This window comes from Brassica napus, chromosome A6, assembly GCF_020379485.1.
Source record: "Brassica napus cultivar Da-Ae chromosome A6, Da-Ae, whole genome shotgun sequence".
In the NCBI taxonomy this organism is placed as follows: domain Eukaryota; kingdom Viridiplantae; phylum Streptophyta; class Magnoliopsida; order Brassicales; family Brassicaceae; genus Brassica; species Brassica napus.
The window spans coordinates 6,256,225-6,283,266 of record NC_063439.1 but is presented as its reverse complement, the minus strand read 5'-3'; the positions used below and the strand labels follow the sequence as shown (position 1 = coordinate 6,283,266).

Sequence of the window (27,042 nt, the reverse complement as noted above, 5' to 3'; positions counted from 1 at the left end):
TTAAACCTTTCCAAGATTCTCTTTCTTGCCAGGGAAAAATAAATTTAAAATTATATAAGAATACAAACGATGTTTCAGTAAATAAGCTGACAACATAGAAGAGCAACGAAGACTCTTTTGTCCAAACCATAGCTTGTAAAAGCTTTATTTACAGTTTCTTCTGCAATTAAATCGAAGAAGAGCATCTGTTTTGGACGCCATATATATACAAGGAAGACACTGACTTTGTCTGAGACCATAAGAGATCGATCTATTTACAGAGATAGTGAATTTGCCACTTGAAAATATTTCATTCAGGGCGGAAGGTGACCAGGTTTGGCAGATCGGTCGCCTGAAGCTTCCTGATGTCGTTAGCAGAGACCTTGCAGGACTCCAAGGTCAGAGATCTCAGGTTCTTCAATGGCTTCAGGTGACGTAGTCCTGAGTTTGATACTCGAGAGTTTGAGACGTTAAGAGACACCAATGCCGTCAACCCTGCGGTTATAACGAGATCATGGTTCAGGTTTCAAGCACATATGACTAGTCTGATGAATTCAAGAAACAGCCAGTTTTGAATACTTACCAGAAATCAACTCCAGAGTTTTGTCTGTGAGGTTCGAGTTTTGAGATAGGTTGAGGAGTGTGAGGGATGAAAGATCTTTTATGTTCTTGACACCAGCATCAGTTAGTCCACCACCACATATCTCAAGTGACTGTAGTTTCTTCAGGTCTGTTATCAAAACAAAACCAACCAACCAGTTTAGGAAGCAGGAGAAGAAGAGTGTATCTAGTAAGCAATGAAGACTTACTTCGTAGATGATTTGTACCAGAGTCTGTGATACGAGCACCGAAGAGATCAAGGTGAGTCAATCCAGTCAAACCTATAACAAAAAAAACAGACAAGACAGCTTAACTTTTAATCTTTGAGGAACATGTAAAATGTTGATAGTCACAGTTTATGGACTGAAGCGAGAAGCATTGGAATGACTTACTCGTGAGCGCGGAAAGTCCAGCATCAGTGACATGACGAGCATCCAGATTCAGCGTTCGAAGAGATGTCAAACCAGATAACTTCCTTAAACCACTATCGGTTACAACAGTGAATGATAGGTTTATGCTCTCCAGGTTCGAGAGACCTATAACGTAACATAAATGCGCAAAATCAAAGAACACAAAAGATGCAAAAGGGAAAGGTCAAAGGAATAATGTTTTACCAGAGAGATGGCGAAGCCCATGGCTTCCTACTTCGGTATCAGACAACTCCAGAGATTTCAACCCAAGCATACCTAAAACCACATGAGTATATTTTGAATATGGAAGAATCCGTGATAAGAGCAAGAAAAGTAAGCAAGCAATCACCTGATAAATGCACCAGTCCTTCGTCACCAATTCTACAAGAATCCAAGTTCAAGCTCTCCAACTTTGTCAATCCTGAGAAGTATTTATTTAATCAAGTCATTTCTCAGCCACCATGAAGTGGTGAATAGAGATGAAACAAACAAATAAAAATATAATGGAAATAGGAAAGTGAGACAACCTCTGAGGTGAACCAAGCATGAGTTTGTAATGTTGTTCATTCCCAAGTTCAAGATCTTCAAATTAATTAAATCTGCAAGGTGCGTGGAACAAAATCATGAACTACCCGCAGAGAACTGCAGATTTTCCGCAAAGCAAAACAAGTATGAGGAAGACTAACCAGAAAACTTTTCACACCCACTGTCTGAGAAGTTGCATCTGTTGAGGTTCAAGAACATCAACTCCGTAAGAGCTATAGAAAACATAAGAGGACTCGTATTAGTTATACGTTAAATTGACAGGACAATCACAGAGATAATACAAGGATGGTTATACAAACCTGTGAGTGTGTCCAGGCATGCAGCGGTAACATGACGGCACCCTTCCAAGTTCAATAAGTTAAGCTTGTTTAGCCCTGAACCAAGAGTGTGTGAATAAACGATTGCTTAGACGATCCAACTAAGGGTACGCCGAGAAGATGTGAGACAAATGTTGAAAACAGGAGTAAAGATAATCAAAACCGACCAATTCAAGTACCTTTAAGGTAGCTGATACCAAAATCGGTAATCCTACTACAACAAATCTGTAAGCTCCTCAGATTTGTAAGCTCTGTAAGCAAGAAATAAATAAGCACACAGTACAAAAAAAAAATATGTGAAGGAGAGGCGCATGTTCTTGTTACTTGAGATAGGCTCCATGTCTGCATCCGTTATGCAGTTACACCACTTTATGTTCAAGGACTCTAATTTGGTTAAATCTGGAAAAGATAAGAAAATTTCAGAAAAGCTAAAGAAGATTGAAGAAAAGACATTGCTTAGTCAAGTGGAATCATAAACCAACTGGCTTTTGGATTAGTCCATCAGTGTGCACATAAAATGTAGAGCGCTCAATAACAAGAAATGAAAAATACAACATGTAACTATTTTACCTCGCAGGTGAACGAGCCCACCGTGAATCCCAGGACACTTCTCAAGATCTAGTTTCTTCATGTTAACCAAGTTGGAAAAGGCACGCATGCCTTGTGCAGTGATTGCAGCGTTTCTTCTGAAGCTAAGACTTGTCAAGTTTGAGAGTCCTGAAATTGTGTACCCATAGTTATCATTCAACTTTAAGGAAGCATCCAAATATAGAGTACAAGGATAATATAACACACTGCTGCGTAGATATCAGCTGAAAATGAGTAAAGATTACCGCTAAGATGATCCAGACCACGGTTTGATATCTGGTCACAGAAGTTAAAGTTCAAGGACTCCAGGCTCTTGCAACCTTTTAAAGAAACCAGACCAGAGTCCGTGATATCAGACCCCGAGAAATCCACAGAAAGCAGTGATGTACTTTGCGAGGAGATGACATCCATCCAGTCATCATTAACTCCAGGGTACTCTCCCAAGTTCAGATCCTGTTTTCCCAAAGACACTAATATGAGATGAGCATGAAGAGGAATCGTAACAAGAGAAAAGGCTAATGACTTAACCTGGATGGCACAGTCTCGAAATGCCTCGAGAGACTTTAAACTCAACCGTTGGGAACACACCAGCTCATCAAATATCTGCTGACTTATATCTCTAGGCAGGTCTGAGAATGTGGTGTATTTATCTATGTCCTGTGATTACAACAAAGTTGAAACATTCCGTTATTGAATAAAAAAAAAAATCACAGCCTGAATAGTATTAGAATAAACAAAACAATATAAACCTCCTGTATCTTGCGGACACAGAGCTCCAAAAGCGAAGGGCATTCTCCATTAGTCCGTTTAACACCAGAGCCTGACCTAGAGAGCGAAGTAGCCAACCATTTCGAACTCGAACTCTTGCTATACTTTCCACAGGCGCCTCTGTTTAAAATATCCTCAACGTGTTGATCTCTCTTCCTTGAGCAAGCTCCTCCCATGATGAAGTAACCCAACCTTCTTTATAAACTGAAACAGAGTATGCAAAAAATTAGCTTATAACAGATCGTTACAGAAACAATGATCTAACAGATAAGATAAGTGTGAATCACACATACACTACAAGGAAAGGGTCTAAAATTAAAACCCAGAAACATAAAAGTATACATAGTTCAGACACGGTCACATCAAAGTAGAAGACTTTTAGTAAAGCATAATAACCAAAGAAAGTAAAGGGGAAGCAGTATAAAGAAACTGTTCACAATAAAAAACAGTTTGCTCTGGTAAGGTTGATCGGTTTTACCTAATCATGGCGGAGGTCGATCGCAGATTGTTTTGTGTGTTCGGATGAAGCTTTGTGAGGGTTTAACAGTGCCTTTCTCTTTTGATCAAACGTTTTGTTTTTGTTGTGGTGATGATATTGACGAGACGGTGAGGGGAGGAAGAAAGAGAGAGGAGTGTAGAAATGTGCAAAGTGGCCGTGAGCCGAACCTGGTTTAGAACCTTCCATCGCATGACACGTGTAAGGTGAATCACCTTTGAGGTGGTACGGAGTTAGGTTTGGGACAATCAATTGCGTTTTGAGATAAGATGGAAGAATAAAGAAGGCTGAGGGTCCCACTAGACTTGGAAATTTCAGCTTATTTATTTATTTTGTTTTCTGTTGACGAGGAGAGGTTGCTTGTTTTCAGCAAACAAAAACTATTAAAATAAAATCGATTAATAATTAACAAAAACAATAAACTCTAACTACAAATTCGTACTAGTATTTCTAGCTTTTGAATTTTTAAATTAAATTTGGATCAGCGGTAAATAATTCAGTCAGCTTATCTTCCACAGTTCTACTTGATATCAATACAATATACATTTTGCCAACAAAGACTAATTCTCAAAGCTGAAATCAGAAATTATTGTCATGGAGCTGTTTTTCATTTGTTAGTATATAACTAGATTAAGGACTATGCTTCTTCTTTACGCCTTGTATCAGGTTTTTAATGCACGCAAGGAACTATTCTGATCAAATATATTTTGTTAACACAATTGAGATTTAGTTACTTTATGGGGTTAATAGGAATCTCATTTGAGTAGGTTTCTTTTCTATAACAAGAGCACTAATCAATGATCACGGACGTTCTAAGCTACAACACTTGCAGGCTAGGCTGACTAGCATTTATCTAGAAGACTAGTGTGTGTAAGTATGTGGACTATATACTTCGTGGATTTTGTTAGTGATACACTGATACTGCATACTTACCATTCAGTTGGTTATTAAACGCTTAGATATTGTAAAAGCTTAGATATTGTAAAAGCTTATTAAACGAGGAAAGTACCATTCAGTTGTCTGGGAAACTATAAACTCGAAAGGGATTAAATACTTACAATTTCCTGTGAATTTAAACATTTTTATCTGATTACTGTACTTTAATCTCAAGAATAACTTTTTATCAACTTGGGAAAACAATCTGGACCGTTGGATCCAACCAAAACAAAAAAACGTATCCAGTGTTGGAAGAGCATTTACAAAGCAAAATATCTAATCTTATAACCTTCAGGCGCGATACCTTAAACCCTAACAACAATGGCGACGCTGCTTAGACTCGACACATCCACCACTTATCTCGCTTTCACCTCTCCCCGTGCGTTGAACAATCGTTTCGTTTCTGCTACTCGCAGTAGAGCCTCAGTCTCCGTCAGAACGAAAACGTCGCCGTTCTATTCCTCTTCCTCCACGGTTTACTCTGACAGCCGTCGGAGCTTCATCTCCGTCTCTGCCTCCGCCTCTGCTTCCTCGCTGGCTGTTGTGGAGACCGAAGACCCCTTCGACGTTCCCACTGAGCTTACCCCTGACAATCGGATTCCCGCCACTATTATCACTGGCTTCCTCGGCTCCGGTAAGGTGAGAGACTTCTTTGTTTTTGATTTTCTAAATCTGTAATCGGTTTTCATGGGAGTTTTGTTTCTGAGCAGACGACATTGCTAAACCATATATTGACTGGAGATCATGGGAAGCGTATAGCTGTGATCGAGAACGAGGTATTGTTGTTAGTCTCTGTGCCTGAGGAGTTTAATAGATATGTCTTTTTTTTTTTGGTTTCTAATTCGTGCTACTAACATTTTGGTGAATTTTCACAGTTTGGTGAAGTCGACATTGATGGATCGCTAGTTGCAGCTAAAACTGCTGGAGCTGAGGATATAATACTGCTTAACAATGGATGTCTCTGTTGCACAGTCAGGGGCGATCTTGTCAGGATGATTTCTGAATTGGTCAGCAAGAAGAAAGGAAGGTTTGACCATATAGTTATTGAGACAACAGGTCCGGGGTTTTTTTGTGTGTCACTTTGAAAGTACAGGTTCTGCAAGTGAGTAATGGTTATATTGATTATGTGTTTTCTTCTTTTAAGGATTGGCGAATCCAGCCCCGATTATTCAAACATTCTATGCTGAGGATGAAATCTTCAACGATGTGAAACTTGATGGGGTTGTTACTCTGGTTGATGCTAAACATGCTCGTTTGCATCTAGATGAGGTCAAACCTGAAGGCTTTGTCAATGAGGCGGTTGAACAAATTGCTTACGCTGATCGTATCATAGTTAACAAGGTATGGCGAGGTTCTTTTTTTTTTCGGCCAAATTTTCATGATTAACCATCACTATAGAAAGATTATATTTTGAAACGTGCGGTGGATGGTTGTAGTAGAAACTTCTTCATGGTCTCATATGTATTTTTCTTCCTTGGCATATCATACAAGCTGAAAAATGTTTGTGTTTTTTCTTTTGTAGACTGATCTTGTTGGTGAGGAAGAACTAGATTCAGTGATGCAGCGGATAAAGGTAGGTTCTACTTCTTCTGGAATTTTTTTCTTTCTCTGAACATCTGTTTATTATATTTGTTCTGCGTTAACGTTATTTATGATGTGTGTTATTTTTCAGACCATAAACAGCATGGCTCACATGAAGCGAACAAAGTATGGGAAGGTTGACTTGGATTATGTTCTTGGAATTGGAGGTTTTGATCTTGAAAGGTATGCCTTTTTTCTCTACGTCATCTTATTACGAGTCATCCGGACAGTTTCCACCGAAGTGGTTCGTAGCTCTATGCATTTGTAACGGTTTATTGCTGGTGGCTAATTGTTTTGTCTTTTCAGAATTGAGAACTCTGTGAATGAAGAAGAGAAGGAAGATCACGATGATCATCACCATGACCATGGTCATGACTGCCATGATCACCACAAGGAGCATGATCATGAACACGGTATGCTTATATTGTTACCAAAAAGGCCATATTTATACTGATCGCCTACACGCACTAATTAGCTTGCTTCTGAATCCGCAGGGCATCACGATTCTCATGATCATACGCATGACCCTGGTGTTTCTTCAGTCAGTTTAGTTTGCGAAGGAGACTTAGACCTCGAGAAGGTATATAACCCAATAGTGCGTAACACTGTATGCGCCATTTAATTACCTGCATCACCTAACCTCAGTTTTTGACAATGGATCAGGCTAACATGTGGCTTGGGGCGCTGTTGTTCCAACGTAGTGAGGATATCTACAGAATGAAAGGTATCCTCTCCGTCCAAGACATGGAGGAGAGATTCGTGTTTCAGGTGACTTCTCTTTCTCATTATTTAGACTGTTGGATACTTTTGATGTAGAATTCTGTGTGACGTCTGTGGGTTTTTGATGGTCGGGACAGGGAGTTCATGAAATATTTGAAGGATCACCGGACCGGTTATGGCAAAAAGATGAGACAAGAACGAGCAAGATCGTTTTCATCGGCAAGAATTTGAACCGGGAGGAGTTAGAGATGGGTTTCAGAGCTTGCTTGGTTTGATTATTAAGAAGACGAATATGAAAAACACATAACTCTTTTATTATTTTCACACTTCAGTATTTCCAAAAGGAAACAACAGTTTATTTCGATTCTAACGTAATCAACCAAAACCTACAATTTTTTTCTTAAAGATGGTGATGCTCTGTATTTTTCCTCACCAAGTGGACCTCCCCACCACCAAACATTTGCTTCCTGTAAACCTGATGCAACCTCCCAAACAAATCCTTCTTGATAGACTCAAAAGCCATGTCCAATCTCTCCAACTGTTCAAGAGCATTCTGATTATACATAAGAGACCATAGTAACAGATGCCTTTATATCTCAGTTTGAAACCAAAGTTGTGTTGTTGCTTGCGTCGTGATGGTATGCCAGAATTAACAGATCGTGGAATATGTTTCACTCACTTAAAGCAGGGAGAGAAATAAGGCTAAGAACAAGTCTCAAATACTTGGTGGTTTTCTAAATTCTAGACAGCACAAAAAGAAAGAGAGAGAGAGAGTCATCATTTCGTTTGGTTCTTTAAATGAGCTCCCCATTAACAAAAACATGTTTTAACTTTTAACCACCTACTCAAAACGAAAACAAGAATGCTAAAAAAAGAGAGTTTTGAATCGATAGCCAATATCTTCTTCTTCATCATCTTTCTTTCTTCACTCAGGGTTGAGTTTAGAGGTACTTGAAAAGGATACCACCATGAGTGGCAAAGAAGGGAGCAAAGACAAGAGACTCCACAGCCATGAGCTTGATCAGAATGTTCAAAGAAGGTCCTGAAGTATCCTTCAATGGGTCTCCAATGGTGTCACCAATCACAGCTGCCTTGTGTGGCTCTGAACCCTTTGGTCCTAGACTCTTTGCATGCTCTGATACACCCGCCTGAAAAATAACAACTCGCAACGCTTAAGGACTTGCTTTCATCTCTTAAAGTGGTGATAACAATCAGTTCTGTACCTCAATGTATTTCTTGGCGTTGTCCCAGGCGCCACCAGTGTTGGAAGCAGAAATAGCAATCTATTTCATATGAAACAAGAACGTTAATGAGCATATATATGTGTAGTTATTCACAAGAGAACTGAGAGAAGATTATATACCTGAACACCGGAAACAAGGGAGCCAGCGAGAACACCAGAGAGGGTCTCAACACCAAAGAAGAAACCAACAATGAGAGGTGTGAGCATAACAAGGCAACCAGGAGGAATCATTTCCTTGATGGAAGCATCGGTGGAGATCTTGACGCATGTGGCGTAATCTGGTTTCGCGGTACCTTCCATGAGTCCAGGGATGGTGTTGAACTGCCTGCGAACTTCTTCAACCATCTTAAGCGCTGCACTTCCCACACTCTTCATCGTCATGGCTGAGAACCAGTAAGGAAGCATGGCACCAACAAGAAGCCCAATGATAACCTTGGGAGTCAAAACATCTACGGTGTGGACACCTGCACGGCTCACAAAGGCACCGAACAAAGCCAAGGAGACTAGAGCAGCTGAGCCAATAGCAAATCCCTGTAACACACCAACCAGAACTACATGTCAATACCAAAAGCAAAGGCAACATGAGATGATGCTGCGTACCTTTCCAATAGCAGCGGTGGTGTTACCAGCTGCATCAAGAGCATCGGTTCTTTCACGGATACGGTGGCTCATTCCAGCCATTTCAGCAATACCACCAGCATTGTCACTGATGGGACCGTAAGCATCAATCGCCAAACCAGTGGCGATGGTGCTGAGCATGCCTAGAGCAGCAACGGCAACACCATACATGGCAGCAAAGCTGAAGCTAACGAATATACTGATAGCAATAGCAAAGATTGGAATAATGACTGATTTGTAACCAAGAGCTAATCCGAAAATAACATTGGTGGCTGCACCAGTTCTGCATGAGTCTGCAACGTCTTGCACAGGGCTGCAAAAACAACACAAGGACATTATATTGTGTCACTAAAATAGCAATCAAATATAGTGAAAGTAGGTTCATACCTGTAGGCGTTGCTAGTGTAGTACTCAGTGACAAAACCAATAATGAGTCCAGCCCATAGACCAACACAGACACATAAGAATAGCTGCCTGTAATTCAAAAATGTGACAACACACTTTAATAGAGAACGTTCAAACAAAAGCAACTATTTGCAAAAGAAAGTATCTTACCAGTTCTTGACGACCTTTTGTGCTCCAAAGTTGAAGATGGTGAAGGAAGAAGGCAAGCCAACATATGAAACAATAGCGATTCCAACGGTCATGATGACAGTTGAGATGATGAGCTGATTCTTCAACGCTGGCTCAATCTCCTTAACAGCTTTGATCTCAAAGAAGTCGGTGGCGAAGAGAGTAGTGATCAAACAAACCAAGATACCCATTGAACTGATGAGCAAAGGGTAGCACATTGCAGTGAAGTCATGGTTGATTCCAAAGGAAGAGATGGAAGCAACAACAAGTGCAGCACATGATGCTTCAGCGTATGAACCAAAGAGATCAGATCCCATACCAGCAATGTCACCAACATTGTCACCCACATTATCAGCAATGACCTGTACCACAAGCAAGTCAAGAAACTTTATAAAAGAAAAACAAAAGAGTAAAAGATAATAGATGAACTTACAGCTGGGTTTCTTGGATCATCTTCTGGAATGTTCCTCTCGATTTTACCGACAAGATCAGCACCGACATCAGCAGCTTTGGTGTAGATCCCACCACCAACACGACCAAAGAGAGCCATGGAAGAACCACCAAGACCGTAACCAGTGATAGCCTCAAAGAGACCTTCCCAGTCCTCACCGTAATAGATCTTAAACACGTTAATGGTAATGTAAAGCACCAAGAGACCACTCGCAGCAAGAAGGAACCCCATCACGGCCCCGGACCTGAAGGCGACGATGAAGGCCTTTCCGACACCTTTCCTCGCCTCCAAGGTGGTTCTAGCGTTGGCGTACGTGGCGATCTTCATCCCGAGGAAGCCAGAGAGAACAGAGGTGACCGCGCCGAGGATGAAAGCAATGGTGCTGAAAGCCGCGGTGGCTAACGCAGGCTTGCAGGTCTTGGTGTCGTCGTAAGTGCAAGGCTTGTTCTCTGTGCTGAATCCTTCGACCGAGCCGAGGAAAACGAAGATGATCGCGGCGAAGATGACCATGAAGACACCGACGTATCTGTACTCCGTGAACAGGAACGAAGTTGCACCTGTTCCCAAACACACACCAAATCAGATCTCAACAAATATTTACTTTTCAGACAAGACACAGATACTAACTTAGTAGTTTTCATGTTCTAAAACAAACAACAATCATAACAGAATGAAACATAGGCTAGATCTAAGAGCATCAACGTGAGATCTGAACCGTGTTAGAGAAGATCTTACCTTCGGATATAGCGGTCTGAATCTCAGCGCACTTGGCGACGACGCTCTGGTCGTTAACGCCTTCCTCTTCCTCGATGAGGTAATCTCCGTAGCCGTTCTTACCATTGTTGGCACCACCGGAAGACGACGAAGCGCCTTGGTCAGCGCTGACTCTCACTCGAGAGACGATGAACCATTGGAAGAGAGAGAAAACGATGCCGACCACCGCACAGACAGGGATTAGGATCTCCGTCCAGAGCTCCGGGAGAAAAGCTAACGCCACCATCTCGCGCGAGACAACACACAAAAACACAACACACAGAGAAAGAGAGATGGAGTGAGAGGAAATGAGGCGTAACTAGGTGAGGATATCGTGTCGTTTTATAACACTGACTCTCCTCTCCTCTCCTCTCCCTCTTCTACAATGAAAGTTGGAATCCGGTACGGTTAGTTACACCGTTCTTTACGCTACACCTCTAGAGATTTTTTTTAAAATATTTTTTTCTGATAAGAAGGCGCGTGAATTTTACGCTCTGTATTGTCGGAATCTAGATCTTGGTTCAGGTCAGTTATCAGACACGAAAGCGAAGTACAGTCTTCAGTCAATCTTCGCCGTTGATTTTAGGGCTTAAGACAATGAGTACGTGTGCATCGACGCGCTAACATCCGTCCGATCGTTAACTAGAGGATTTAGTTTTCTTTCTTTTTTTACACTGACTGAAATTAATTAGGTAGGTGAAAGATTATTCTTATGGTAAGAAACTAATTAACTTTGACATGAGGAACTAATTAATATTTAGTCAAACCTTATCCATGTTAATTCGAGTATATACATGGATAGAAACTAATGATCTTTTTACCTTAGCGGGTGTATTTGGACTAACTAATTCTCATCGTAATTATCTTTTTACGGGATTCAGTGTACATATTACCAGATATGGATATGATTAAACTATTTTATAATTAGGATAAAATGGAAATAAATAACTAATTTTTTTTTGTAACGCACAGTGTGTATAATCGGAAGCAATACAAGTATCATTTTGGGGATATGTTTATTTATGTGTAAGATAAACTATGTTCGTGTCGATTAATATCTAGCTGTCAATTAAACATCAAAATATATAGGAGGCATCTTTCGTTCAATTTTAAAATGGAATAAAAACTCGTATCTGTCTTATGAGAATCGATTCTGCAGAACTTTTTGCACGCACACATGAAACAGTACTTTGCCGACCTGATTCAACGTATGTTATTAAATTATTTTGGCATTGGTTCGATTAGGTTAGATTCCAAAACCTTTACAAAAGAGTTTATCTTATCTTCACAGAAGGGAGACGTATAGAAAGATACGGTCCATCCTACCGTATGCTGATAGTTCCTCTTGAGGAAAAACAAGAAGTGCTGTGAGAGGATACAGCCGATGCCTTTTCTAGCGTCTATGACGTATTTGCATGTTTTTTTTTTTTTTGTATTTACGTGTATTGAATGGTGTGCAGCCCTCCAATCGGATAAATCCATTTTAAAAATATCTTAATTAAAAAATTGATTCTGTAGATTATTGTTAGCAACTCAGCATTAGATATTTTTTTCTGGTACGAGTGAGTAGTAGTGACCACTCATGCTTTATCTTCCTCCCTCTTGCAGGTTGCTAATAATATAGAAATTTACCACGTAATAAAATCTTGCATAGTTATGTGGCTGACATTACGGCCTATCAATCATGATTTATTAGTTTCCATTATTGGTAGATTACATAATCACACATGGTATATATATTTAGAGCATCTTTAATCTTACTCTATTTTCTTAATCTAAAATAGAGTTTAGAGTTAAAATACTCCGATAACACTCTATTTTTCATTTTATAACAGTGTAAAAATGAGTTTACTCTATATATATATATAGTAATTTTTTTTTTATTACTCTATTTTTTAATATTATTGGAGTATATCACAATTCTATTTTTTTTTTATCGAAAAAACATATATTAAAGAACAAAAGTGGATTTTTAAACTTAAGTTCAGCCTGTGAAAGATCTACTTACAGAAGATCTGAAGGAGTTTTTGGCTAGCCCATCAGCTTCCCCGTTTTCAGAACGAAGGGTAAACACAAAAGAGATAGAAGCAAACCAAAAAGAAAGACGGTTGATATCAGCTAAGACGCCGTAGATCTCTTTGATCGGTTGTTTGCATTTATTACAATTCTATTAAAGAATTATTTTATTTTATAATGAAAAATATGATGAACCATTAGAAATAGTTTTAGTTGTGACTTGTGAAATGTCGTTGAATTCAAACCAATCCCAACTAATTAAAGTAACAATAGTTGAATAAAAAAGAAGTAGATGATTTTACACGGTAACATAACTTTTCATGATATGATTAGAGATTATCGTCGCTGTCGTAATTATAATGTTTTCAAATCAAGGCTAACAGAGCTCACCAAATTTAGGTGACATCTCTATGTTTACATTGACAATACCATGGAATGGTGATGCGTATCATCAGTCTATCTTATTATAAATCGTGGAAAACTCCATCAGCCTATCTTATTAAAATAAATTGATACAGATGAAGTGCTTTTCCATAGAAATGTATTTTATTATTGCATTAAAATGAGTGACGGATGCCGGATGGGTCATTTGTTTAGACTTTAGAGGTAAAGTGTTGAGTTGTTTTTATTTATTGCCGTGAATTATATTTTTAAGAACCTGTGGTCCTTTAATTTATTCTTTTATCCATTGAATCGTGTCAGATACTTATTGGTATCTAGATTTAAAAAAAAATATTGTTTAATTCGTAATGGGAGATAGCAAATCTTGGGGAAATCATGTATTAAAATAATAATTTGTATGTTATCGCCTTATACAGAAGAGGGAAGGGAGGGATTGTACACCAAACCAAGTGACCTTGCAAGAGTTAAGGAGCGGTCCCCATAATATTCCTGCGGGTAAGTTGGGGTCCATGACCACCTCAAATAGATCGCGACTCTTGGATTGGTGGGGGGTGTATGGGTCCCTCTGATCCAACGTTCCATAACTCTCTTTAAACACTTCCTCTGATTCAGTCTCACCGACACAAGTCCCGGTAACTTGTTTTCTCACTCGTCTTGACAGAATCACAATTATTTAACAAATAACTCTGATTTGGGTTCATTAAAAAAATTAAAGTAACGCTTAAACACAGTTGTCTATTAAGAATTGGATCAGTAACAGCTTGTTTTCTGACGTAACCTCTCCAATCTGTGTCCCTCTTTTCTTTTGTTTCGTTGTTTATCAAAGAAAGGGAAGTGACAGATAATATTTGGAATATTCGAGATTCGTTAGCATTTTGCAGAAATGCCCGCCAACCATTTTAATTGTTTTGTTTCACACTTTCACTTAGATACCGTTTTATGTGGGCCTCTATCTGACTACTTTTAGGCTTCAACCCAAATGGTTGGGCTTTGGTGACATTCTCTTAGATATTATAATTTCTTCTGGTTCATGAAAATACAGTACAACACAACACATAAACAAGTAAACAACCAAGTTTGGAGATCGGTCGTCCCAGACAGACTCTTACTAATTTATCAGTTTGAAGTCTAGAAATTGTAAAAACGAGTGGTGTTTGGGACCATTTAACATATATAGTCCCTTGTTTAGCAGACATACACAGCCTTCTACTCATAAAAAGCTAAACTTAAAGATAAAGACGAAGAGTTCAACCTCTTTTAGATATTATTATTAGGTCCACTTTTGTGTGTGTTTGAAGTTTGAACCCATGATTTTTTGATAATCAGTTCTTTATATAAAACTATTTATAATTATAAAAATATTAAATTATGTTGTTTTATTGTATACGATATCCAGAAAAGTACAATTGTAACTGCCATCGGCCTTAAAAATGGCCTAAGTACAAGTGTGATATTCATCAACGGAGACATTGGATGCCATAACTCTCTACACGAGATTTCATATGTTGGCTTGCTCTTGAAAATTCTCTAAATCATCTACACCAGAGCTACCAGTCTTTCCTTTTCTTTCGCGTTTGTCTAGCCCTACACTTTCTTTATCAGAGCTACCTTGTGATATTCAACAATCAAGTTTATTTTCTTTCGTGTTTGTCTTTGCTCTTGTGCTTTTGTGTGCTTTATACCTAGTACAGTGGATACATGCTTCAGTAAGTACAGCAGACTCATTAACAAAAAGATCATTCGGAAAAAGTTTGAACACAGGCGAGTGAGCTTCAGCGTTATTGTCTGAAAGGTCACATGATAGTGAGAAGGTTTTATGTCCATCTTACGCTTGTGTGGCTTCTGTACCTTCGGAGTGTAGCTATCACTCTATCAGTCTTTTCTCGATCTGCATTGAAAAAGGTCGTAGTAGGATATAATTCATCTACCGCTAATTTCGGTAACATCACACAACAATGATTAACGGTAGATTTATAAACTTGCATAATAACTTAATGTGGCCCAAATAAGCCCAAATGCCCAACTTTATTCTTTTGATCCACAAAAGATGAAGCTTCAAAGGACAAAAGTATCAACGATTCAACGTTGTCGTGTTACTCTGTGTTATGTCTCATTTTTTGTTGGATTTGAAAATTGAACACTCGTCTGTGTTATTAACAAAACGAAGCACAAAAATATATAATGAATCAACAACAAATTAACACTCAAGCTTATGAACCTTTTTGGATATCTATAGAATATTTGTACAGTCACACCATGAACTGAAAGAAACCAACCGACCAATCTTGCATCCTCTTGTTATATCTCCAAGAAACAACCAGCTTGCACGTGACCTTCATATTTTTCACACGTTTCCAGTTTCTCCCATCGAGAATCACTCGTATCCCAAATGTACACTACGCTTGGTTCACCGTACCGAGCCGAACCGATCACGACCAGCTTCCCGGACCTCCTTACCGCCACGTATGATACATTACACACGTCAGCAGGTAAATCCCCAACTTTCTGCCACGTGTCACCATTCATCACCATCAGATCACGGCGGCAGCAAGCGTAAAGCACTCCGTTTCCGCCGGCTGCACAAACCGGAGGCCAAGTAGTCATCCCCGGAGCGAGAAAATCTTTAGTCTCTGCTCCCCACCGCCGTGTCGCGACGTCGAGTGACTCCGCGGTTTTACTAAACTGCCCTTGCTCCACCGTGGTGTAACCACCTATGACGTGAACTTTGCCAGCGTGGAAAATAGCCTTGCATTCGTCTCGCTCACGGCCCATATCTGGCAGTAAGGCCCATCTGTCTTCTGCCACGTCGTACACGAGAGCTGACGTCAGCGCGTTCTTGTCTTCGTCGTGTCCACCGGCGACGAACACGTTCCGTTCAGAATCAGAAGCGCAGGCGAAGAAGGAGCGTGGTCCACCCGGCATGCTCATCCCGTTACGCCACGTGGAAGTCAAGAAGCTGAAGATGAAGACGGAATCCGACGTCCGCCACGTGGCCGGGTCAAGCCCGCCGATCACGACAAGATCAGTCCCGACAGAGGCTAATCTACAAAACAGAGGCAAGCCGTTGGATTTACCGGGAACCGGAGGAAGCTCGGTCCATAAACCGGACTCTGGTTCAAGAACAGTGATCCGGTACACGGGAGTGGGGATGGTTTTTCCCGAACCGAGTTCTGAAACCGGTTTGATCCTAGCCTGGGACAAGACAACAAGCTCCTGGCTATGTCCTGAAGCTTTACGGTGTCGGAGAAAATCAGGGAGACTGATCTCTCGCCGCCAGAGTTTGGAAACAGAGGCTATCAGAGGAAACTGCTGGTAGGAGGAGCGTAGGAGACACTCGCGGGCTACGGGTTCGGGAAGATCAGGGATCAGCTCCATTGTCGTATAAATTTCAAGGTTGAAGAGAAATATGATATTGTGATTCAGACAAATTATTTAGGGTTGAGAAGTAGATGATGATGTGAGAGAGAAGAGTGTTGCCACTTTATAGAGATATAGGTCTTCTAGAAGCTATAAACTGAAAGTGAAATTTAAAATTCGTTAATAGAAACTTTAATTTTTTTTTTGTGTTAATTGAATACATTCGCTAGACTGCCAAAAAATATTTTTAATTTGTATAAATTATATAATATTTTTAAGATTTCGAGGAGAACTTATTGATGTGAATATTTATTATAGAAACGTAAGTGTTACGTTCTTTATTAAAAAGGAAAAGTTATATGTTGTGTTTGAATTCTTTTGATCTTAGGTTAACATCGTTCTATAGACGTATGTGAATTACGTTGAACAAGAAAACGGATAGGTGCGATAAGAGAACGTAACGAAATTCGGGAGAGAGTACCTATCGGTTAGTAGAAACGATGTGCGGTTTTGGTTTTTCATGATGAAGATATTGTACCAATTGGGGACATCTTGGATTTGAATGATGTGATGGCCGTTGGATTTGCGATCAATCTAATTAGCTAGGTATAACTGTCGTTAATTAATCTAGTACTCGTTGTCGATGGTCTGTTTTACTAGTTCATTAATCAAAACCCACATGCCTTCTTATTTGGTATAAATGGTCCTTCTTCTGTTTGATAATGTGTCATTTTTTTTTTGTTTCAGAAAACATATTATTCTATATTTTTGATGTAACTTTGTGCATTAAATCTATGTTTTATCATTTCGAATAACTAATATTTTTTAAAAAATTTTTTATTTAATTAATCATATAATAAATAATGATATAGTAGTCTATTATATTGTTTTTTTTTTTAAGTTTCGTGAAATATGTCATAGTGACATTTTCTAAGAAACAAAAGGAATAGATTAATGGTGTTTGAATTGAAAACCACATCTAACGGAGATGATATGTTAATTAACTGATTAATCCAAGTTTAGCCTCTTGAAATTATTAATTGGATTAGCGAAGAATGGGAAAGTTAATTATATAAGATGATCGACGTGGACCAACGTTACCGTGTGCCAAAATTAATAAAGTGTGTATATATAGGTAATAAAGAACCTTCAAGACTTCAAGTAACGTGTTAATGACAATCTTTTATGTACATGAGTACATTCGCTTGAAAGGTGATACAAATTAAATTATAGATAAAATATAAATTAGCGGAGTAGTAGGTATAAGTATATATGATGTCTTGATCTACTGACATATTGATCAAATGAAAAAGTCAGACTACTCTAGTTAACATATTCGAAATAATTTAACTAAGGTCCATGTAACTTAATAATAATAATAATATTATTATTATTATTATTATTATTATTATTATTATTTTAATTCATTTTATTTTATTTGACATCGTTCATGTAACTTAATTATTTACTAAGACATGCGCTAACCAAATAACCAATAGCCAAATCCAAATTGTTAGTATGTGTTAATAGCCGTACATGATATGATATCATATCAATAAACGTTGATGGTTATTGAACTGGAGCATACAACTATGCAAGTTACTCATTGTTTGCACTTCATTTTGATCGGTTCGAATTGACAACGAGTCACATAGCTTAAAAGGCGATAACAGAAACTCTAGAAGATAACTGAGACGACTGGAATGAAATGAAATGCGTATCTAGTTAAAAGCTTATTGTCGCTGTCATTGATATACATTTTTAAACAGTTTAGTAAATGCCACTGGAATGAAATGAAATGCGTATCTTAGTTAAAAGCTTCTCATTTGTTCTTAAAGTAAGCATAATTAGAACGTGTTTTGTATATATAGGATCATCTCAAATGATTTATTCTATTTTCATTTTAAATAGAATTGAGTTTTATTCTAACCATACTATATTTTAGAATAAAAATAAAATAAATTAGTTATTATACTTTAAAATAATTTATTTTATTTTAATATATAATAAAAATAGGATAGTATCTCAAAAAGTTATTATTCCAAATCATTTTTTTTTAAATATCATAAGTGGATTATTCGAGGTTTAGGTAAGGCCTAAACATTAACAAATTATTGATATATTCATATATATTTTAAATTTATATAATATATTTAAGTTTTTGGCTTTGATTATAAAATTATTTTAATTATCAAAATTAGATATATAAAACAAAATAAGTTATACAAATTTGTTGATTTTAATAAAATTAATGCTTAATTTAATAGATTTAGACTAATTTATATCGAATTAAACTAATATAAACCAATTAAAAACAGTTTGAACAAATTTGAATCGTATAAACGGATTAAGAAAATGTTATGATTAAGATCAATTTAATGTTTAGGCAATGACTGACCAATTTTTAGAACTATGTTCCAAATTATATTTTTGAATAAAGTGAAGTGCAATTAGAAATGCTTTTAGGCAAAAATTATTCAAAGAAACTAATAATCCAAAGAATCAAAGATTTCTCTAATTAAATACAATTCCTTCCGTTCTTTAATATAAATCGTTTTAGAGAAACTTTTATGTTCCAAATTATATAATATTTTTGGTTTTTATGTAAAAATTTATTAACACATAATGTTATATGACCAATGATAATATATTTTCTATTTTATTATTGGTTGATTTGTGGTTAGGTAATTAAAGATGTTCTTGTTTAGAAAATATAAAAATTAATGATTTTTTAATCTATGTGCATAATTTTAAAACGATTTATATTAAAAACATAGATAATAATATTTAATCTTCTATTTAACAGTATCCATTAGGAATTTTTTTATAAGCATACTTGGGAAAACGTGTAACAGTGGTATTTAGAAAGTGAACGATGATGAAAACAACACACATTGAAACCTTTATAAATTAATAATGTTGGGACTACACAAAACTATAATTTTTATTAAAGATATTAATTTATCGATATACTAATTGAACCAAAAATTCAATTTAAAATATAAAATTATATTATTTTATAGAGATTTTTATTGTATATTAATTTATAGAGTATTAATTTAAAAATGTTATACTGTATTTAGGTTTTATAATTATCATCTTTGGACCCTTCAAAGAACATTAATCAAGTTTATTTGTATAAATAACAATAGACTATTTAATATTTTACCAAAAAAGAATAACAATAGACGTGGAATGTTTCAAAAAATAAAATAAATAACACTAGATTTGGAGAAATGGCATGTCCCATGCAACTTTGGACACGTTGCAGGGTCCACCATATCCAAGTCCATGAACATAACTTATACTGTAAGTTGAATAATTCCATACATTTATTTCCATGTAAATGCAATGAAGAAAAAGAAAATAACAAATTTGATCGTCCGTATTTTGGAAAAATATAGTTCACCTCCTGCCTAAACAAGACATGGAGATTCACAACATACAAATCTGGCTGATGAAGGTAAGAATAAACTCAGACGACACGACACCTGGCTGGGTAGCATTGGGAAAACTACACGGCGTCAAACTTGCAATAATTGGAAAATAACAAACGCACGTCAACATCTGAAAGCAAAGTCGTCCAGAACTTTGTGATAGAATGATAAGATTATGAATTTGAGAAGCTAATAAGTTTCAGATTCGATTCAGTATGAAACTAAATTATATTCTTTCCGTTTTATAATATACCTTCTCCATTTCACTAAAATAGAAGTTTTAGAAAATTTTTTTGTTTCACTAAGATATATTCTTTTATGGTTTTTATACAAAAATTGTAAATTTCAATAAAATTAATTAGATTTATTAAAATTCTATTGGTTAAAAAATATTGGAACTTGATAATTTCCGAAAATGTTACATGATTTACATATATTTTAATGTGTGAAAATACCAAAATATTCATCTTTAAGAAACAAAGGGAGTATGATATTTTAGCTAATTGCACAAAAATTAAGAAATTTAAACTCACCTAAAAAATACTTTTTAAAATATAATTTTAAAATCATTCAACAAATTGTAAAACAGAACGTAAAATTTTATTGGTTGAACAATTTATAATAAAATTAAAATTGATAAAAAACCTCAAAACATATTATATTTTGAAACAACGTAAAATCTTCTAAAACATTGTATAATTCGAAACGCAGAGAGTATTATTTATAGAACCCAATATATATAGATTTTTACTCTTAGCTCATCGAAAATAAAATTTATCCATGAGTTACATTTTCTTTTATAAATTAGATAGGCCAGATACCCTTAATAAATAATATCCAATGGGAAGCATCGTCAGCTGGTTCGTCAGGTCAACGCATTAAACAAAATTAATACAATGAATTGAATAATGTAGATAAGAAAACAAACAAGTAAAACAAACAAACTTTATTGTACAAATGAATAAGAACAATGTTTTAAGGAAAATACTCTAAGATATCATTAAAAAATATATATGTCACAAATATATATTCTAAGGATTAAAATGACCAAAATACTTTATTAAAGAGATAAATATATACTTATATTCTCAGGATTAACTAATTCAAACCTTAAGATTTTTAGAGTTAAGGAGTGAAAATTTGTGATTGGGACTTAAATTTTTATAAAATAAAAAATAAATGTTAAAAATTTGAAAATAAAAATTTTAAAAATAATTTTAAAAAGTACTAAAAGAAAATTTGAAAAAAATAAAATAAAATTTGAATTTTTTTTAATAAAAAATTCGAATTTGAAAATATATAATCTAAACTATAAAAAATTATTTTTTTAATTTTTTATATATCTAGGATATTAGGGTCATTTTACCTATTAAATAAAACATTTTGGTTATTTTTTTTTTTGTAATCTATTTTTGTGATCAGAACTTGAAAATAATCTATTTAGGAGAATTGCCCATGTTTTATTAATAAAAAGAACGGTATAAGTGTTTGACTGATAATTACAAAATCTAAAATACGTCATGGTCTATATATCAATACATCGTTTTGTTTTTACTTTTCCAAGTTGGGTAACCCAGATATATCTCTGGTCAGTCAAAATACATGGTACTTCAATTATGTACATATTTATACTACTCGGCAACAGGAGAATACATTGTTTGTAGTTTGTACTGTCGGCAATCAAATAAAAATTAAGTTCAAAAGGTTGAAGATACCAGTGAATAATCAACTTGGATTTTGTTTATACGTTTTTCTAGAACCTATTGCATCGTAGATTCGTAGTTATCTAATATACCAGTGAAAAATAGTACTAGTAATGCTTTGATTTTTAAAACTTGGAGCGTCTTTTTCATGTCATTCATCGTTATTGTCCCGAAGTCAAGCGTAAAAGGCGGACGGCGAAATTCGAGAAAAGTTGCTCCCAAGACAGCCGTATTTAATCAGTCAAAATTTCAAAATATTTTTATTGTTATAGAATATTCAAGCTCATTAAAAAAGTCGAATCGTCAAATTCTAATCATGTCCTTCCAAATTTGTGACTTCTTGTCCATATTGGCAATTTGGCATATGACATAAAAGTAAACTGTTGGTACAAAAATCACGATGCTTCTATCAAAAGATTAAAACCATACTCAGAAGATTCTAACTCGGATTGAATCTGTACAAGAAGCCCTTTACCACTAAAGCTAGAAGCCCCGGATTGAATTTGAACATTGAAGATAGATGATAGTCAATTAGTCATAAGACACCCAAAGTTATTAACTGATACAATACATATTTGATTGAAAGATTATAATAATAGTCAAGGCGGTTTTTAAGCGATAGAGATGGGGACAAAAAGTGCACATGAAAAGAATACCAAAGACTTTGAGACTAATCAACATGGAGGAATCTAACTGAAAGTTGAAACTCTCGGTTCCGTTTTTGAAATTCCAAAACAGTTGCGGTTTGAATAAAGAAGAAAGTGACAGGTTATGGGACCCAAAGTGATAATAGTAGGCACGAAACACCATATCAATAGCGAGTTATGATCAAAATATTATTTGCTCTGAACACTCTCCTAGGATTATTATAATTCTTCAATGCAAGGCGGCTGATTCAACGAGCCCTTTGTAATCATCAGAGACGAATGATTTCACCTTCAATGCGCGCGTTTCGCCTTTGCCATTCTTTCCCGGAGATTCATACTTTATCCCGATCACAGTAGTTAAACCTTCCGAAACAAAGATAGAAAGTTATGAACTTGAGAAACAGCAGAGTCAATTCGACATGGTTATAAAAAAAAACAAGAATATGCGACTTACTCTCGTGAACACGTCCGTACAAGAATCTTTCACCTCTCCAGTATTCAAGTGGTCTCGACTTAATCCTTGTACTTCGTCTAACACCAGCTTCCCAATTAGTACCAGCAGCTTCGATAGAGGCAAAGCAAAAACAAAAACAAGAAAGTCAGTTTAGTATATTTTCAATCTGACATAGCTTCGAAGCATGAGTAATGGACATCAGTTTCTTTGGCAAGTCTACGTTACCTGCAAGGCTTTTCCTACGGGAGAACATTTTACTCTCACGTGTTACTGTTTTCTTTAGCGTCTTCTCCTTTCTCTCGTTCGCTTTTCCTTTGGGTTGCTTCTTTGCTCCACTTTCACGTGATAATGTTTTCGTTTGCTTGTCCTTTTCAGTTTCATCATGCACGGTTTTGCTCCGCTTTTTCATATTGCTATCAGAAGCTCCGCTCTTGCTTCGTTTATTTGTCTGTTTGGGTGAAGAGCTGGGAGCTTCCTGCTGAAAAAGTCAATAAAAAACTCTCATATCCGTTTCGTTAAGTAAGCTCATACTTGAACTAGCCTAAAACGAAACAAAATTCATTGACTCTGTTCAGTGTGTTATTGTTATCATGGATTTTAAAATACGGATCAAGTACAATACTACAATTAAAAACCCCCTCTGGTGGTTTGCAAAGGCTAAACGTTGAAAGAGAAGATGAAATCTAGTATAACAAATGGGACCACGTGAAGATGAATTGGCCACGAGGTCAGATAGAGGTGAATAGACAATGATGGGAAACTAACCTGAGCATTTTCTACTTGAACTCCACAAGCGGTGTCTGTGTTGTTATTTTCCTCTCCATGTTGTCCTTGAGTATGCTCCTCATGTTCAATGAATCCATCCATTCTGTTGTATTGTTCTCGAGTTGCGTTTTGAGATTTCGAGGATTCTTCTGTAGGAAAAAATAACGTCATAACGAAATACTTTTGAGCCACAAAGTGAGCTGAGATTGTTAATGGGGAAGTATGTACAAGTTACGTTAGGAGATGTGTTAATTTGCTTGTTTAGTTTTTGAGATATCACTACAGTTTGAATGTAGAAAAGGTTCATACCTTGCTGATATGGAATGGTTTCATCTTCTAGAGTAAAAGGATCCATTCTTGCATCCTCTCCAGGTGCATCTTCCGCCTATTTCGCAAACAAATTCACATGAGATGTGACCAACAAGAGGTCCAAATATGGTGATTAAAAGTCGTGTACAATCAAGGAGAAACTAACCAGGTTGTCTACATAACTTTCTCTTCTTCTAGTGTTTATGTTTGCTTCACTTTCACCCATGGGAACATCTCCCTCATTTTCTTTTGTTTGCATATCTACATTCACCTCTAGTGTGGCTGGATTAATGTTTGTGATGCTGTCGTCCAACTCACAATTGTCAGCGTTCCTATATGGACTTGAGTTAGTATCAGGAACACCTTCATAAGAACTCTTCTGCACTGAGATGTTGAATTCGCTAGCCACGTGAGAGCCCACATTAGACGGAGATGCATTAGGTATAACTTTATCAGCATCGTTGGCCACTGAAGATCCCAAACAGGCATTCAAATCCTTTGCTATATCGACCTCTCCAGGCTGTTGATCTCCTGGAAGCAAATTAAGCCTGTCGGGAAATGAAAACTGATCCTCTGGTGAATATGATGGTGATGCCTGGCTTTTTTTCCGACTCCCATCACTGTTAATCCCTTTTAGCAAATTCTGTATGTTTGACAGCGCGGTTCTTGGCTTTGATAGTTTCCTTCCAGACGCCTTCAAGTCCATTCTTCTGACATCTGGGAAGTCAGGAATATCAGGGAAAGAAAGCATTTCCTCATTAACGGGCTTGATATTCAAGCGTTCCTGCAAAAGCTTGACACCAGCATCCCCGTCAAGCTCATCCGGTGAGCAAGCAAGCAACTCAGTCAAAATATTTTCTAAGTTCTTGTCTGTGTATGCGGTTGAATCTGCAGAACAAAGTGGGTTAACGCTATCAGACTTAAAAACATTGGTAGCGAACACGACCGAACAAAATAGTATCTCATGACATTCTTTTCTACTACAAGTGCTCACTCACCATCTACTTCTCTATCCACAGTCTTAACATGTGCAGCAGTGTTTTCCTCTACGATTTGTTCAGAAGGAGTGGGGGTTTCCTTTTCAGAAGTTTTCAAGTCAATGGGATAACTACTTGTATAAGTATGCTTGTATGCACCCCGTTTTCTCCTGCAATTGAAAATGTAAGTATCAAGGGAAACAGATAACAAAATCCTCTGAAAGATGCAGTAACAGAATAGCTCATAGTACATACCCTGGAAGTTCTGGTCTGCGAGGGCGGGGCTGATACTGGTGTGTCTCTTTCACAAAGGTGCCAGTCTGCTTCTGCCATTCTCGTTGAGCAACTATTTCAAAACCAGCAAAGAAAAAAAAAAAGAAATCATATTAGAGTGGTAGTCATGTCATCATATATATAAAATAAACAAGACAGGGATATGAACATGAGAAACTCACGCAGGAATCTGTCATAGGCAGCAAAGTAATCTCCAGGTTTAGGATATTTACTAGGATCAAAGGTTGGTTCTTTTTGAGGTGATTCACTGCAACAAGAAACATTTATAGGCAGGCTTTAGATGAAGTAATAAAGAAAGAAAAGAGCCCCCAATAAATCGTTTACCTAGTCGTCGTCGTAGGCTTGAAAGTAAAATGTCCTCTCTTACGTTCATACGCCGGTCTTCTTTCCCGCTTATTAGCGATAGGGTTCACACCAACATCCGTATCTTCTGACGCTACACTGCTCCCAACGCCTTTCTTTAAAAGTTCAGAGCTTTCATCTTCTAAGATAGACTTTGCCTGCTCCTCATGCTCTTTTGAAACTTCAAAAGGCTGTGAAATAGAAGATATAGATTTTGTCAGCAGTTTGTTGTATTAAAACTCGTTATGCAGTTCTTAGCACGTATCGTATACAGTTTATTAGCAGCCACACAGAGCTTATTTACTTAGCAACCAAAGAGGTCATCTTAAAATATCAGATTACATCAGATTCTGAAGAGAACCTGAAAATCAAAAGCTAACGCTCAAAACATCCAAACCAGCTCTCTAATTAAGCAATTTAAAAAAAATAAAAATTGAATTCGCAGCCCTAAAATTAACGAATCGCTATCCGCATTTGAGCAACAACAAAAAGAAAATAATTAATCGAAGCAGATTAAGAGGGGGGGGGGAGAGAGTTTACGATAGATTGAAGGAGGGTATGCGTCTGCTGAAGAGCGTCGGAATGGTGAGGAGGAGGGATGGACATTGATTTCAGCGTGCGAGGAAACAAGGAGAGACCTGAGTAAGCATGCAGGGGATCTGACTCTAGAGTTGAGCTCCCGCTTCCCAGATCGGACATCTGATTCACCGGTTAATTCTCCGCCGATTGGGTTACAGCTGAGAGGGAGAGAGGTTGTGCGGTTTACAATTTGAAAGTATTTGGGAAAGTTGGGATTCAGTAGAAATGAAAAACTAGGGATTTAGTGTATAGGCGGGATAATAACCTGGAAAACGACAAAATTAAAAATTAAAAAGAAAAAGGAGAAATTTAAAAAAAACGTGAACGGCAGGATTCGAACCTGCGCGGGCAAAGCCCACATGATTTCTAGTCATGCCCGATAACCACTCCGGCACGTCCACCTTTGCGTCTAAAAGCTGAACCCTTTCTATATACTGTTTACATAGATTTACTTTAAATAATCCAGAAATCAAAAACCAAACCAAAGAAAAACCATAGTTTCTTTGTAAATTAGTGATGTATTTTCATCTTTACACAATTGATTCCAGTCTGTACCAGGATATGAACCATTGCCAAACCGGAGATGTGACTCAATTTGGTCTGAACTTCATTTTTATTATTAGTTTTTTTATATTCTCGTGCACATAAAAGAGATGCTCAAGTCAAGGCTGTTCTTTCAGTTTTGCTTTGCTCAGCGTCAGCCATCACAACAAGAGAGTAAATAAGACTTGGTCTTGGCATATATTTAACATAGAAAATATTACAACAATGATTGAGGGAAAGAAAGTAGAAAACAAAACATGATCCACACATTCTTTTATTATCCACCGATCAATAAAGCGTGCCAATGAGTTTAATAACTTTCCAAACGGCGCTAATACATAACGTTAAACGCAAGCAGAAACACATCGCTGCACAAGACGAATTCAACTAAAAGCAAGAAAAGCCCAACATAACCTGCAAACAAAGGACAACCTGGTGAATAATAAAGTATGGTTTTGGGACACAATACTATAATAGTAGTAAATTTCGTTCGGTGCATACCAGAAAAGTGGAATACTATGATCTAGCGATGATTCGGCAATAATGACCCAGTGAACATCATAAACCAACACGAGAAGAAAAATTCAAGCAGTAAATGCGAAAAGCCCACTGCCGAGTTTGTCCTGCAAACCAAATAT

The 27,042-nt window shown here is 36.9% G+C and overlaps 5 protein-coding genes and 1 non-coding gene across 9 annotated transcripts; 1 reads left to right on the top strand and 5 right to left on the bottom strand.

Moving 5' to 3' along the window:
• Positions 1 to 39: 39 nt before the first annotated feature.
• LOC106346642 (F-box/LRR-repeat protein 14) lies at positions 40 to 3,886 on the bottom strand. Its single transcript, XM_013786025.3, has 16 exons — positions 3,687 to 3,886; positions 3,190 to 3,412; positions 2,969 to 3,097; positions 2,686 to 2,893; positions 2,423 to 2,569; positions 2,177 to 2,251; positions 2,032 to 2,103; positions 1,835 to 1,909; positions 1,676 to 1,747; positions 1,517 to 1,588; positions 1,339 to 1,410; positions 1,194 to 1,265; positions 972 to 1,115; positions 789 to 860; positions 563 to 709; positions 40 to 474 (listed from the first exon to the last, which is right to left on the bottom strand). The coding sequence occupies exons 2-16, from the start codon at positions 3,382 to 3,384 to the stop codon at positions 290 to 292; spliced, it is 1,737 nt and encodes a 578-aa protein (XP_013641479.2). The 5' UTR covers positions 3,385 to 3,412; positions 3,687 to 3,886; the 3' UTR covers positions 40 to 289.
• A 1,009-nt stretch (positions 3,887 to 4,895) lies between these two features.
• Positions 4,896 to 7,346, top strand: LOC106346645 (COBW domain-containing protein 1). The gene is made up of 10 exons (XM_013786027.3): positions 4,896 to 5,279; positions 5,351 to 5,416; positions 5,516 to 5,696; positions 5,785 to 5,981; positions 6,163 to 6,213; positions 6,313 to 6,404; positions 6,528 to 6,634; positions 6,716 to 6,801; positions 6,885 to 6,989; positions 7,079 to 7,346. Exons 1-10 carry the CDS (start codon positions 4,962 to 4,964, stop codon positions 7,214 to 7,216), a joined length of 1,341 nt encoding a protein of 446 aa, XP_013641481.2. The 5' UTR covers positions 4,896 to 4,961; the 3' UTR covers positions 7,217 to 7,346.
• A 349-nt stretch (positions 7,347 to 7,695) lies between these two features.
• Positions 7,696 to 10,968, bottom strand: LOC106346644 (pyrophosphate-energized vacuolar membrane proton pump 1). The gene is made up of 8 exons (XM_013786026.3): positions 10,562 to 10,968; positions 9,809 to 10,383; positions 9,358 to 9,737; positions 9,190 to 9,276; positions 8,785 to 9,115; positions 8,305 to 8,715; positions 8,165 to 8,224; positions 7,696 to 8,089 (listed from the first exon to the last, which is right to left on the bottom strand). The coding sequence occupies exons 1-8, from the start codon at positions 10,824 to 10,826 to the stop codon at positions 7,883 to 7,885; spliced, it is 2,316 nt and encodes a 771-aa protein (XP_013641480.1). The 5' UTR covers positions 10,827 to 10,968; the 3' UTR covers positions 7,696 to 7,882.
• A 4,154-nt stretch (positions 10,969 to 15,122) lies between these two features.
• Positions 15,123 to 16,425, bottom strand: LOC125610219 (F-box/kelch-repeat protein At1g15670-like). The gene has a single exon (XM_048782349.1). The coding sequence runs from the start codon at positions 16,370 to 16,372 to the stop codon at positions 15,296 to 15,298; it is 1,077 nt and encodes a 358-aa protein (XP_048638306.1). The 5' UTR covers positions 16,373 to 16,425; the 3' UTR covers positions 15,123 to 15,295.
• A 5,720-nt stretch (positions 16,426 to 22,145) lies between these two features.
• On the bottom strand, positions 22,146 to 26,094 carry BNAA06G10310D (centromere protein C). Of its 4 annotated transcripts, none has more exons than XM_048782347.1 (11): positions 25,823 to 26,094; positions 25,265 to 25,473; positions 25,102 to 25,187; positions 24,902 to 24,992; positions 24,668 to 24,816; positions 23,836 to 24,557; positions 23,670 to 23,745; positions 23,361 to 23,506; positions 22,821 to 23,073; positions 22,596 to 22,703; positions 22,146 to 22,504 (listed from the first exon to the last, which is right to left on the bottom strand). In XM_048782347.1, exons 1-11 carry the CDS (start codon positions 25,979 to 25,981, stop codon positions 22,371 to 22,373), a joined length of 2,133 nt encoding a protein of 710 aa, XP_048638304.1. In that variant the 5' UTR covers positions 25,982 to 26,094; the 3' UTR covers positions 22,146 to 22,370. The 4 variants fall into 4 exon arrangements, with proteins under 4 accessions (XP_048638304.1, XP_048638305.1, XP_048638302.1 ...); XM_048782348.1 differs by having other exon boundaries at positions 22,821 to 23,070; XM_048782345.1 differs by having other exon boundaries at positions 23,361 to 23,509; positions 25,823 to 26,093.
• An 86-nt stretch (positions 26,095 to 26,180) lies between these two features.
• Positions 26,181 to 26,262, bottom strand: TRNAS-AGA. Its single transcript has one exon. It is a non-coding gene; the product is annotated as a tRNA-Ser (tRNA).
• Positions 26,263 to 27,042: the final 780 nt, after the last annotated feature.